General features: G+C 37.9%; 1 protein-coding gene across 3 annotated transcripts in view; it reads left to right on the top strand.

Annotated features, from left to right (window-relative positions):
- prkn (parkin RBR E3 ubiquitin protein ligase) overlaps positions 1-12,844 on the top strand; it is a 157,796-nt gene that overhangs the window by 127,584 nt on the left and 17,368 nt on the right. For all 3 annotated transcript variants that reach the window (XM_088610594.1, XM_088610592.1, XM_088610593.1), the window contains exons 8-9: positions 3,461-3,522; positions 6,004-6,153. In XM_088610594.1, the coding sequence (XP_088466720.1) occupies positions 3,461-3,522; positions 6,004-6,153 (212 nt within the window). The remainder of the gene's footprint in view (positions 1-3,460; positions 3,523-6,003; positions 6,154-12,844) is intronic.

Here is a 12,844-nt window from a genome sequence, read left to right as displayed (position 1 = left end):
ACACATTGACTTTGCCATATGGATCTTAAATACAGATACACAAATAAAATGATAAAATGCCATCGGCAGTATTTAACAAGATTCATGGAAGTTCATTATCATATATTTTGGTAGTAGCCATTGGTGGAAGTTGGAGCACAACATTGAATGTTTTTCTTTTATTTTCCTGGTGGTACTCATACACTCCATAGTCAAAATATTAGGAACCCACAGTGGTTTGCTTAAGGATCATGGGCCAAACCTATTTTTTTCAACCTACTATAGGCCAGACAAATGATCTCATTGCTGCTGAGTACTGATGAAACTTATGAAATGCAGTTTAAAATGCAATAATGCACAATGCAGTTTAATCCCACACATTGATGCCTTCATCACCACCTTAACTGATGTAGATCCTGCTAGAATAAGAGGGTGGTTCTGATTTGCAAATATTCACAAGCTATGTCCTCGGCAAGCTATTCTTGAAACATGCAGATACCCAATACATTATTCAATGACTTTCCTAATATTTACCTGGTATGTGGACAGGTACAGACTGCATACATTATCCATGCAACCATCTATTTTTTGACAGTCTCTTATTTCTGCTAAGGGTCAATGCAACCTGTAATCTGGAACCTGTCCCAGAATCTTAGGGTACAAGGTGAAACCAATTAGCTGCCAATTAGCCTAACCAGTTTTTGAGAGGTGGAAGAAATTGTTGCACATGGAGGAAACTCCTGGGGAGAACATACTATGTGGAAAAAATCAAGTTTGTCTAAAATCTATACCTTATTAATGGTGATTGTTTATAACATGTCACAGTTGAGGACTGCTGTTCGTTCTGCTATCTGCAGTAGTGACATGCTATGGTGTGTTTACTCAACTGTGGCTCCGATCAGAGTGAAATATGAAACACTGTTTCTCTTTAAAATTTCAAACACTTGCCTATTTGAAACAGTCACAGATCAGTGCTTTTTGAAGAATGCAGTGTAATTAGCTTAGATATATTTGTTCTCCTTTGAGGAGTCAGCTTTCTCATTTATAGCAAGGTATTTGTAAGCTACTCTGACCTCCTGAAATCTAAATCTTTTTAAAACCATATTAAACTAGATCTGAATCCTCCTACTTTTCAATGTAAATTTTAACAAGTCAACACATTTTTAATTGTATGTTTAAAAGCTTTAAGGTCTTCATGTATGATTTCTGTCCATACACTTGACCTTTCATCTGCTCAGTTGTAATGTTGGCCCTGCTACTGTTCCGCAGGGTAAGCTACCGTGTCAGTGCAGCTGGTGATGTCATCGTCTTCTGCGTCCCTTGGCCGGTTGCCATGGAAACAGTTTACCTGGGAACTCCAGGCACCTGGAATCGGTTTATGGCCACGCCCGTGCCTGGTGTTCTGGAACAATAAATACTGTACTTGGATCTGGCAGGGCACGGGGCTCTGTCATTGTGTTTTAAACGGAGCCCCCCTCCAGCTTGGTTTCTGTGTTTTCCTGGCTTCCTCCCTAGTTCCGCTTGTTGGTCTTGTGACCTTGGCTTGCTTTGCAGCTTCTATGGCTTGTTATTCTCTCGTTTCTAGGATTCCCTACGGCTGGGTATTCTCTTGTCTCGTGGCGTCCCTGCGGCTGGGTATTCTCCCAGTGTCTACTTGGATGGATTACTCTCTATGACCATGGTTCCATGGTTGGGCATGGTGCCGCGTCTCATTGTGTGCGTTTGCTTGGTGCGCTCGTCCGCTAGCGGCCTGCCCCGTCCCTCCGAGTGTGTGTTCTCCATCATGCCCAGTCTCAGGAATGCGGAGCTCTGGAAGCCGGCCCCCGCTGGCCCGCGAATGGGCTGGGGGGTCAGGCGTCCGTGCATGGTGCTGCAGCCCACCGAGGAGCCCGGCTTGACTGCTCTTCGCCTGAGATGGGGTTCTCTCCCTTTGGTGGAACGCACAACGAGTCCCAAACCTGCAGCGCATTCTTACACTCAGCTTTCACATAGCTAATTGGGAGTGGAGCATGAAGCACTGTGCAGACCTCATGGCTCACATTCAGATGGATAAAAGAGTGTCCTTGTTCAATGAAATAATCAAGTACAAACTTTGTATGTAAGGAACATTTGCATATTTTATGGGGGTTTAAAAGTGTTTTAATATTGAGCCCGTATGAGGTTTAACCTTCTCTTTGATGAGACTTTTCTGGTAAATCCAGTACTGGAGAACTGTTAGTGAAGTGTTTTTCAGAAAGGATGAGCTATTCTGGTTCTTGAGAGCCCGAGACTTCTTCAATTGACTTTCGAACTCTGATCTTAATTGCTGAATATAACTAATTATTTCAGTGAGTAATATTTTGTCATCTTAATGATTTTCTGTTTTAGAGAGTATTACACACTCCTATCAGGTTACTTCTGTTGGCCTACATTTGCATTCTTTCTGTTTTCCACAATAATCAAGTATTTTGGTGTTGCTTCCCCAGACAAAAGGAATTAATTTCCATACATTACCATGAGAACATCATTGTAAAAAAGTAATTTATTTTTTAAATTAAGATAAGATAATAAAGACAATTATTTTTGGTGGGAATGCACCAAAGCTGAAAGCACACATTCAGTGCTAATTTGAGTCTAGTTAGTGTAAAGCAACAGTTTTGTCATAGACCAGAAAATTTCAGAGATACATTTTAACGGCTTGTTTGATTTGATTTGAATGTTATGACATGGAAATGAGAGAAGTCATTAGATTCTGCCAGTGTAATTGGGATGTCATTCTGACAAGTTGCTTTTGGTCTAAAGCAGCTGACTTACCTGTGATGGGGTCATATCATTATGAAATGCTTGTTAAAAATAAAGCAGAGATTTGATCTGACAAAAAGGTTACTGAAAGTCAGTTGATGTGATATGTCTGTCCAGTGATTTGACAGAATTTTTTATTCATTTTATGTTTAGAAAATGATGGTCTACTGAGAAATTATTAATAATTACTTTGTAAGATCAGTGATGTCCAGAATCCAGATATTTGATCTGCACCACTGTAACAGCACAGCTAAACTTACTGGCTAATGGTTCACTGGCTTTTTACTTCATCTCGTATGATGTGTGATGTATTAATGAAGAAGGGGGATTTACAGTTTTTATCGTTTTAATGTTTATATTTACAAGTGCTTTGCCGAAGAATGTCGGATGTATGTGATGGAGCTTTTCATGGAGCAATGTAGGTCTGAAAAAGGAAATGATTTTTGAAAGAGTGGAGCTTCTGCACAACATCTTATTGATCACAGTGGTACATTTTTCTTTTTAGGTGAGGCAGGAGTTCATAATGAGTTCCTTTTCTTGTTCAGTTGTCTTATTTCTTTTTCTTGGTATGATTATCAGCATAGATGTCATTCCCTTTTAATGAATAAAAAAAAAATCCTCCCTCAAAGCCATAAAACTCCCTGCAGGATTGCGATACCCTGGTGTCTGAGCTATTTTTTTTCTTTTGTTCTTTCTCCAGCCGGCTGTCCAGACTCCCTGATTAAAGAGCTTCATCATTTCCGTGCTCTTGGAGAGGAGCAGGTGAGTAACTTGCAGAGAGCCGGCAACTACAGGCTACACAGGCAGCGCTCTAATGAGACAGGGTCCTCCATCCTCAGGGAGGCCCGGCGCATCCTCTGACCCTGCCGGCCGGCTCCCAGTGAGACGCGAGAGACGTGGGAATGTGTTTTTGTTCTTTCTGTCAGACTTGACAAGCTCTTAATTGCTGCATCTGCTACGTAGTGCTGCATCGTCCCTCCACCTGTCCCTCCCTCCACCTTTGCTATCACACAGTCCTCAAAAACAGTCATTCTTGCACTAAATTGTTTCTTTTTCCTGTGCCTAACTGCTACTGCAGTGTTCATTGAACCCTACAGGAATTGCAGGAATGTCAGTGTACCTAAGCTGTTTATTCTTCATCTTTTATGCTCCTTCTGTTCTGAGGATTGCCACTGGAGCTGACTGACACCAATCTCTTTACAGCAAATTAGTACCTCTGGAACCTGTTTTAGATTTTTAGCACTGTTTCAAAGGAAAACCGAGCAAATTCACATTTTTCACAAACACCTTATTAATAATCTTCTCAACAACAATAACCTTTGTTACAGTGACAGAAGTACTTAGTATCCTTCATATTACTACGATGCCCACAAATGTGTTAAGAGTGCATAAGAAATCAGAGTAGTACATTTTTCCCAAGAGGCGATGCAACAGGCAATGTGAATAATACCAAGTTAATGAAAAAATAACTATAAGAAATAGAAACATTAAATCAACATGGTTAAAAATTATTTATTTGAAACCTGACGTTGTAAGTGAACCCGAAGTACTGTCACAGATATAAATCACTCCTTGATTAAATCCACAGACATGGAGAACCTCTCATTTCCCCTGCAGAATCAGTTAAACACCTGAGATAACATTAGTTTAAAGCCAGAACATAAAAATATTAGGAATAAAACATATTAGTAATACATCATTTCTAAGTGATTTTGGGGAAGGTGAGCAATTCTGCAGGAAATTTCCAATTTTCTGTTAGTGCCAGCAGGCCTTAAACTCTTTGGGCTTTTGTTCATTAACCTTTAGACACAGCAAGAATTTTCTCTTCTAGAGATCAAAGTGAACTTTTATTAATTAAGTCAGTTAGACCTCATTTTTTAAATAATGTGGAATATGAAAGCACATGCATTTCAATTTTTCACCAAAAGTTGATAGTGTAGGCTCATGAAAGAGCTTAGTTTTTAAAATAAAACACGGTCTTAATTTTCCTTAAAGTAAAATCTTTGTTGTTTTTAATTATTTTTTGGCATATTTGTTTTTTTTCTCACTGAGATGTGAGAAGCCCGATCCAGGTTCTATCATTACACGATGCTGTTAACAGAAATGTGTTATTTTTCATGATTTGAGTAGACCGACCATGCTTTTCACAGGTGCTTTTGAGAAGGGATTCTTCTTTATCTACTGAAACTGGAGAAAAATAATTGAAAACCACTTATTATAAAATCTAATTTTAATGTTTAATTAGTTAATAAAGCACAATTTAAAGTATTAAGGGATTCCATTTTTCATTTGATAAGTAGGAATTGTAATTACAGGTAATTTAATTGTAATTAACATTTTAAATGTTATCTTGGCTCAAATCTAAGCACAAATATTGCTTAGGTAAATATTGCTGATTCTAAAAACATGGCTCCCCATGTCTTACTAGCATTGTATAAGTAAGGAACTTGTAATTTTTCTATTTTGTCTATCACACTAGCAGTGTTGAAGACCTGAAAGTTTAACCTCCATCAGAAAAAGAAGGTTCTCTCTGTCGCAACTACAGGAATGCTGTATTTCATGAAGCCATTTGATCGCTTGTGGGAAAAATAATACAGAAAGGAAAAACACTGCAATGCAAGAGTACAGGATTCTGCCTCCATTTGGCACTCTGAGTCATTATGACTGTTACCAGATCAATAGAGCATGAATGTTTCCTGGTCTTACCCGTTAATAATATGGTTTGACCCATTCCTGACATTGAGACAGGACGATGGCAGTGTGTCTTAGTCTTGTCATTGAGGGTATTCACCAATAAATTGGGCTTCCAGGCTACCACCCCCACCTTCCTCTAAGTGCCACTATAAGCTCTTACAAAGGATACACATTATACTGCCTGTCTCCCACTGCAGAAAGATTTACACGTATGGAAAAGCATGTGATTCTACACATACTCGCACCAGAGATCAGAGATCTGAGATCTGGCATTCAAAAAACGTCCATCACTTTTGATGGACACCTCAACCTTTTCATAAAATTTCTCGAAAAAAGTCAGAGAAATTACTGTATGGCAGAAAAAAGCTTCTAAAGCTTGAGGCAGTTATATCACGAGTAATGCAATTTGCTTTCTTAGCTAAATTGTACCACTGTTTCTGGTATCATTCAAACAACACAAAGCAGGCCAGGGTCAATGAGAACATCTGATGATTGTCGGTGAGGTGTTTTGCCATGGAGACAGCCTGTCTTCTTCTGCATGTGCCGCAGTATGAGCGCTACCAGCGGTACGGAGCAGAGGAGTGCGTGCTGCAGATGGGGGGAGTGCTCTGCCCGGCGCCAGGCTGTGGGGCCGGACTGCTGCCAGACCGCGGACAGCGCAGGATCGAGTGCCAGCGGAGCAGCGGTCTGGGCTGTGGGGTAAGGAGGACAGGGGGCTGACGTGAAGACAGCCACGATCGTTCCATATGCGTATCATGCTGGGAAGCAGGTCGAGTTAGCTGCTCTGCAGGAGCATGTTTACTCCACACATGAAAGTACAGATACAGTTGTTCAAACAGGCCAGCAAAGGATATAATCTTATTCATACACATAAGTTGAATGCTAAAACAGACCTTCAGCAATCACAGTATGTCCTCTTGTCTTGACTAGTGGCTGTGTGCTTAATACTTAAAAATATGTCCATCATTCCACCAGTTTGGCTGCAATCATTGAGTACAGAAAACCTGTATTGGCTGCTGAGTAATATTTGAGGACAATATGACTGGTCACGAAGGCCCGATTCTCCTTGCAGAATCACCGAAAGCAGGAAGGGCTTTTGGTAAACAGCAGTGTGCTGTTATACTCAGGTTGAAGCTTGAGTGACATCAGGAATGCAGCAACAGGGTCAGCCAGTTCGTTTCTTTGCAAGATGAAACAGAAAGCAAGCTAAAAGATTAAAGAAAACAATAGAAAGCAAGTTAGCTAGCAAGCTTAACAAAGACATATATAACGTGATTGACTTTCAGTTACAGTCATTCTCAGTAATTTCGTTAGTTTCTTCAAATGGAAATTGGTGCAGGCTTTTATAGCTGGAGCTGGGTGTCCAAGGTAGATTGACTGACTGATTGACCGTTCATGGAGAATGCACATCTCCATCAGTGAGAGCCTTATACTCTAGCCCCACTGCTGAGCAGGTTGCAATGTTAATAGCAAACCCCTATTGTGAGATGCCCTCCTGTGGAACTACCGTTAAGCTAGCAACAGTAGTTTAAAGTGGCCACGTGTTGTGCAAATCACAGAATTTAAAAGGGCTTGATGCACAAAGTGATGCCTTTCATAGAAACGATTATGTCCTCATGCTTTTCAAACGGATGCCATAAATCCGATGACCTCATCAGAATACATGAGCTTGCCGTCTTTCCTTCAGAGATTAATATTCATACGTTTCACACTTCTCTGTTTCCTCTGAGAGCTCGAAATCACTTTAATTTCAGTTCAACACAATGCAATTAAACTTTAATTATGATGCAGTTTCCAGAATGTATTCAATTGCATAGGCGATTAAAGAGCTGGGTCTAGTTCATGTCAAATTAACAGTGGGTAATTATTTACTCCCAGTTTGTTTGTGTTTGTTGCTTAAGTTGTAAAGTATGTATGTAAAGTAGGTTTTCTTGTCATTTTTAGATATGCAGCAGGGTTGTATTACACAGAGGTGGCAATTCAAATTGGACAATCCCAGAGATGCTTAAAATAGAAGAAACCATAAACATGTTCTAAGAATTAAAGTTTCTTCAGCATTTGCTGTTAGTTCTGACTGTTTAGTCATCTGTTTTTTTACCTACTCTCATTTAGAATGTTGATAATGATAGGAGTCCTCTAAGTGTGTGTTAGCCTAGTGTTTGTTTGTCCCTGGGGCTATTATATACAGATCTGGTGCTAGTTGATTCAGTGTAATGATGCCCAATAGAGAGTCAAGAGAGTCATTGTGCCTTATGTTCTGCCTAATTCTGTAGCTGTTTACAAAACTTCTGATACAGAGTATCAGTGTAAAATTTGGATCCAATCTTCTTAACATGTCTTGGACATTTTCTCATTTAAAGTTCAGCTTTCATTGATTTGTATCAATTGTTGTATCCTCCTTGTCTTTTGTAGACTTTTATTTATTGAGAAGAAATCATTATTTGAAAGAGGAAGGTAGAGCTTCCCGGATGTTTTCAAATAGACAAAAACTTGGATCTCCCCCAAATTTGTGCTGAGAATGAAAACCCAGTCAAGATTCCAAAACTGCTGTAATTGGAATTGTTATGCAAACTGTGAAGCATGAACAGGTACAAAAATACTCAACAGCAAGAGATGTGTACACATGTGTATTTCAGGCAACACTGTATGCCTATAAGTTAGAAGGCTTGTTATTAACTGAGAAAGAGCATTTTCTGAGTAACCTGTTCAAGCTGAATGTGCACCTAATGCAGAAAATTACCTTAAAGGTATGCCTTGTAATTAAGAATATGTAAGGAACAGTCTAATGACATTCTTAGAAGGATGAAATTTAATTTGGCATGATATTGGAATGAATTTACTTGCAAATGATTTGGATGAGTTAACATCACAATGTTAATGCTTACTGCTGCAAATAAACCATTACAATGCATCACTGTTGTGTACAATTTCTTCTTGCGGAGAGAATATAGACTTGGCTTGTGGGATTCTGTTACCATGCTATAATTTAAACAGAGTACTCATGATTTAGTGTTTCTTACTATACCACAGAGCAGGCGTCAGTAAACCCAAGCATATGTATCTTGCCACATGGAGATGATATACCTGGCTCTCAGAACACTTTCTGGAGCCTCTTGGATTTCACATGCAATATTTAATCCAAATATAGGCTAATTTTCAGTTCTATTTATAATTCATAAATGTGAGTCCGATCCATAAACTGTGCTAACAAAAAGGTGTGTCACTTTTTCTTGTGCTGATTCAATCTTGTACTGTTTATCACAGTAAAAAATGCAGATGTTATAATTTCTACAATAACAACAAGTCATTTTCTGACAGCCAAACAGTCAGTCAGTAATATGTAATAATAATGCAAATACTACCTAATTATGGGTGGTAAAGCATTTCAATAGTCAAAGGTTCCAACAAGCATGGATAGAGTGATTTAATTTTCAAATTGAAAGCCTAATTGTTTGTGTGGTGCCTTAAATAATTGTACATAAAACTTACACATTACAATACATTTCTGTCCTCTTGTTTATGGATAATAATATTCTGTTAATTTTAAGTGCTGTAATTTAGTTGTCCGTTTGCAGTTTGTGTTACTGTTCGGTGAATGAAGTGCTACAACTAATCACTGAAAAGACTGCTGTTTATACAGCATATTTTATTCATTGTGTGTATGAAAACATAATAAAATCTTTATTACCATTCTCCACACCCCTCTTAGCCTGGCTAAAATGGATTCTAATACATTCTACCAGTGTGACACACAAAATGAGGTTGCTGACCACTGTGTTAGAGATACATAATTCTCCTACTAAAAATGACAAAATCTTCAGACTTTATAAAAACATTCATGTTTATAAAATCTATGTACTGTATATAAATCTTCAATGTTACCATCAATAATATGTTTACTAATGAAGAGATGTTTACTTTTCTCTTGATAATAATGCAAACAGGTATCTTGTGTGCCATTCTTAACAGGAGGCCTTCTTATCATGCCAACACATGGCCCAGTGTAACTATACTGAACATTTTCAAGGAACATTTTCCCTTGATGTCGCAGGCACACTGCCAGTGGTGCAGTAGCAAGAGACTACTTAGCAACGTTATCTAACTTGTCAGCATTTGTGTCAGTGGGTACTTCTGTGTCAGACTAACCCGCTGCCTCCAGTCAATGGATACAGCCCGTGGGCATTTCAACATATCCTCACTTAACCCTCTGACCCCAGAGTGCTAAGAAATCATAAATCTTTCTTCTGAAGTTGGAGAGCTACAGCAGGTAGAATTATTATTGAACACTTTCATGGTATTATTGTTTCGTATGTTTGTTTAACTGATGACTTTATAAAAAAGGAGCGTATAGTCAAAACAACTGTCAAACTGTCAAAAATAGTAGAAAAATAGAGACTTATAAACAACAACTAGTCAGTTGATGTGTGAATTAATCATTGTGCTCTCCAAAAAACGATATAAGGTGCAGAAATGACTGCAATACTAAGATAAATGGTGGCTTTAAAATTGTAGTATACAGCAAGTCAATCAAAAGCAACACAAATGGTATACAAATAACAACAACTTAATATGTAATTGTATTCTGAAAATGATTGAGTATATATTATGAGGATAATATTGTAATCACCCAATACTCATACAAAATAATTGGATGTCTAACATTCTAAATTAATTTCTAATGTACCATTATAGATGTCTATGATTTTTTCTATATTCTCTACACATTTGTAGCATTTTTACATATAATACATCTAAGCATCTATGATGCATATAAGCATCTTGTTCTACTTTCATTTTTATTATTACAGTTGTCATTTCCTCTTTTGTTTTCAGAACGTCATACCTATAATAATACTAAACAAAATCATTTGCACTTCTGAACAGGGGCTCTGAATGTCTGCATTTACCAGTCCGTTCACTGCTCTGTATCCTCTAAAACAGGCTAAAACACCTCAGAGCCCAGCAGAGTCTGAGGGGAGTGCTCTTCCTCCAATAGCTCTCAGTGTGCTGTCAATTAGCAGTAATTATTCCACCAGGGTAGGCTAATTTATTCATGAATTCTGGTGGAATTAACAGATGTAAAATCAGCTAATTACGACTAGAAAGTCGTAAGGAATCTGAAATGTAATGTAGGATGGTAATTCATGAAGTAAGGGGATGAGCCACAATTAGTGTTTAATGCTGTTTTTCCTATTACTTTTTTGGGGGTTAGATTTCACGTCACTAATACAACCTTGGCTTTGTAAGGGACAGATAATATTAGCACCACAGCAACCATGAAAACTACTTTACAACAAATACAAATGTGATGTTAGAAAATTCAGCCTTGTAACGGGGGGTTAAAGTATGTATCTGCAGTACATACAATATTGGATGTAGTTCATAACCAAACAAACACAAGGACAAGGTAGATCTCAGTTTGAATTGATTCTATGAATTTGATTCAGCAGAGTTATTATGGAGCTAAGTGCTTTCACAATATCAAATATGGTTGGAATCTTTTTATTTTGACCAGCTCATCTTTCAGTTTGAAGTCATGTTCCTTAAATGTTGTAAAATAAAACACAACAGTAATGCCTTTTACCCACTTTAACACATTTGCCATTTAATACTTCACCCCTCTTTTGTCTTGTTTGATTTGAAAACAGTTTGCATATATGAAAACACTAAAATATGAAGGAATTTCATTTTAAAATGGATGTTATTTCCACAAGTATTTCCAAATCCTGTAAAAGACACAGGTTATACTTTAAATACTGCACTCAGCCAATTGAATTACAGCTTCATTGCAGTAATGTATGTGATATAAAAGATCATAACAAATGACAAGCTGAGTGAGGGAATTAACCCACCTCGCTCATTTGACAGTAAACTGATATTCTTTTTAAAAGAGTAAGGGAATTAGACAGTATTGGTTCAAAAGTAGAGTTAAGTCCATTAAAAACAAGCAAAATGGATGGAGTCAGATGATTGCCTTTAAACTTAATGAGGCAGGAAAGGGGAGCTCAGGATTTCTGTTCAGCCTTGCAATAAAAATGGAGGAAGGAGCTGTCAACAGCCAGATTACCTACAACTTGTCGGAAATGGTGAAAAGTACTAAATAAGTGAGAAGGTGTGATGGTTATTAATACTGAAGAATTTAATTATGGAAAAGGCCAGAGAATAAACAGGATGCCACGTCAGTGACATCTTACAGCACTCAGGAGGCATCGGTCTGTTATAAGTCAATATTGTGGCCTTTTCCTTTGCCAGTGGTTCAGACTCTCCTCATACTGCTGATAGACACACACAGTAAAATCAATGGAGGTATGGTGGATACATCATTCCTTTCGGCTGTGCTTCATATAAAAATGCTGCCTTTTATGTTCCGGGAGAGAGGTCTGATATATGGCCAGCTACACCTGCTGTCAGCAGATAGCTCACCACCTTCAGAATTAAACCCGAAAAAACATTCAATTTTGAACAGAGCACATGGCAATAAATGGAGAATCCATCACGTCGTTCATCTTGAGAGTATTGTTACCGAAGTTCTGTAACCAAGAAAAAAAATACAAAATTGATTGTTCCAATTTTCTGTTGCTTTTGTAGGATATTTCTCACTATTTCGGTTGAGAAAGGCCATTAGAACTTAAATGGTAAAACTGTGCTCTGTGGAATAATCATACAACCTTTGTTTTGACTAAATTGAATTGTCACTACAGTATATTGATAAATAAGTTGTGAAAGTGAAATTGCTGAAGTGCATCCAGTTTTCTGAATACACCTTTGTCTTGATTGAATTCCAAGTCAAAAGTTTAAAGAACGTCGTATCTCCTGTTGTTACAAAAAAATATTTCAATGGAAATTCACTTAATCAGCATTTTCTTGTGTTTTTACCAGAATACTTCTATATAGATTATTGCCTCATGACCCTCACTTCAGCTTAATATCTTCTTGCGGGAGCAGTTTTCATTTCTAAGTAAAACGTGCATTATCTGAAAGTGTGCAGTTGACCGGATTGCATCTAAAAGGATTATATCTAGGGATGCTTTTCTAACTAAGCGCCTTCATGCAACAATCCTGATAAGTACTGCAGTCTTTCCACATGACAGATTATTTAGCCCCTATGGGTGTCAAATGTGAATGGGATCGAAGTTCTAAAGCTGCTCTTCAGACAGGTCTAATTCTATTTTCCACACATTTGCTAACATGCTTAATTGAAGAGCAGAAGAAGTCCGATTTTATCAAGGTGTCTACAAGAAAGTGGAGTCTTCACCATATTTTCTGCTTAAAAAATAGCTTTTAAACATGAAAATAGAAATCAAGAAGCAACACAAAGCTGTTTTACAGTCTAGGTCTCAAAACATTCCTTGATTGTAACACAGCACATCATGTTAGCATCTCTAATACT

Source organism: Lepisosteus platostomus, chromosome 17, assembly GCF_059453375.1.
Source record: "Lepisosteus platostomus isolate fLepPlt1 chromosome 17, fLepPlt1.hap1, whole genome shotgun sequence".
In the NCBI taxonomy this organism is placed as follows: domain Eukaryota; kingdom Metazoa; phylum Chordata; class Actinopteri; order Semionotiformes; family Lepisosteidae; genus Lepisosteus; species Lepisosteus platostomus.
The sequence above is the reverse complement of the archived record's forward strand: the minus strand, read 5'-3'. Positions and strand labels throughout refer to the sequence as shown.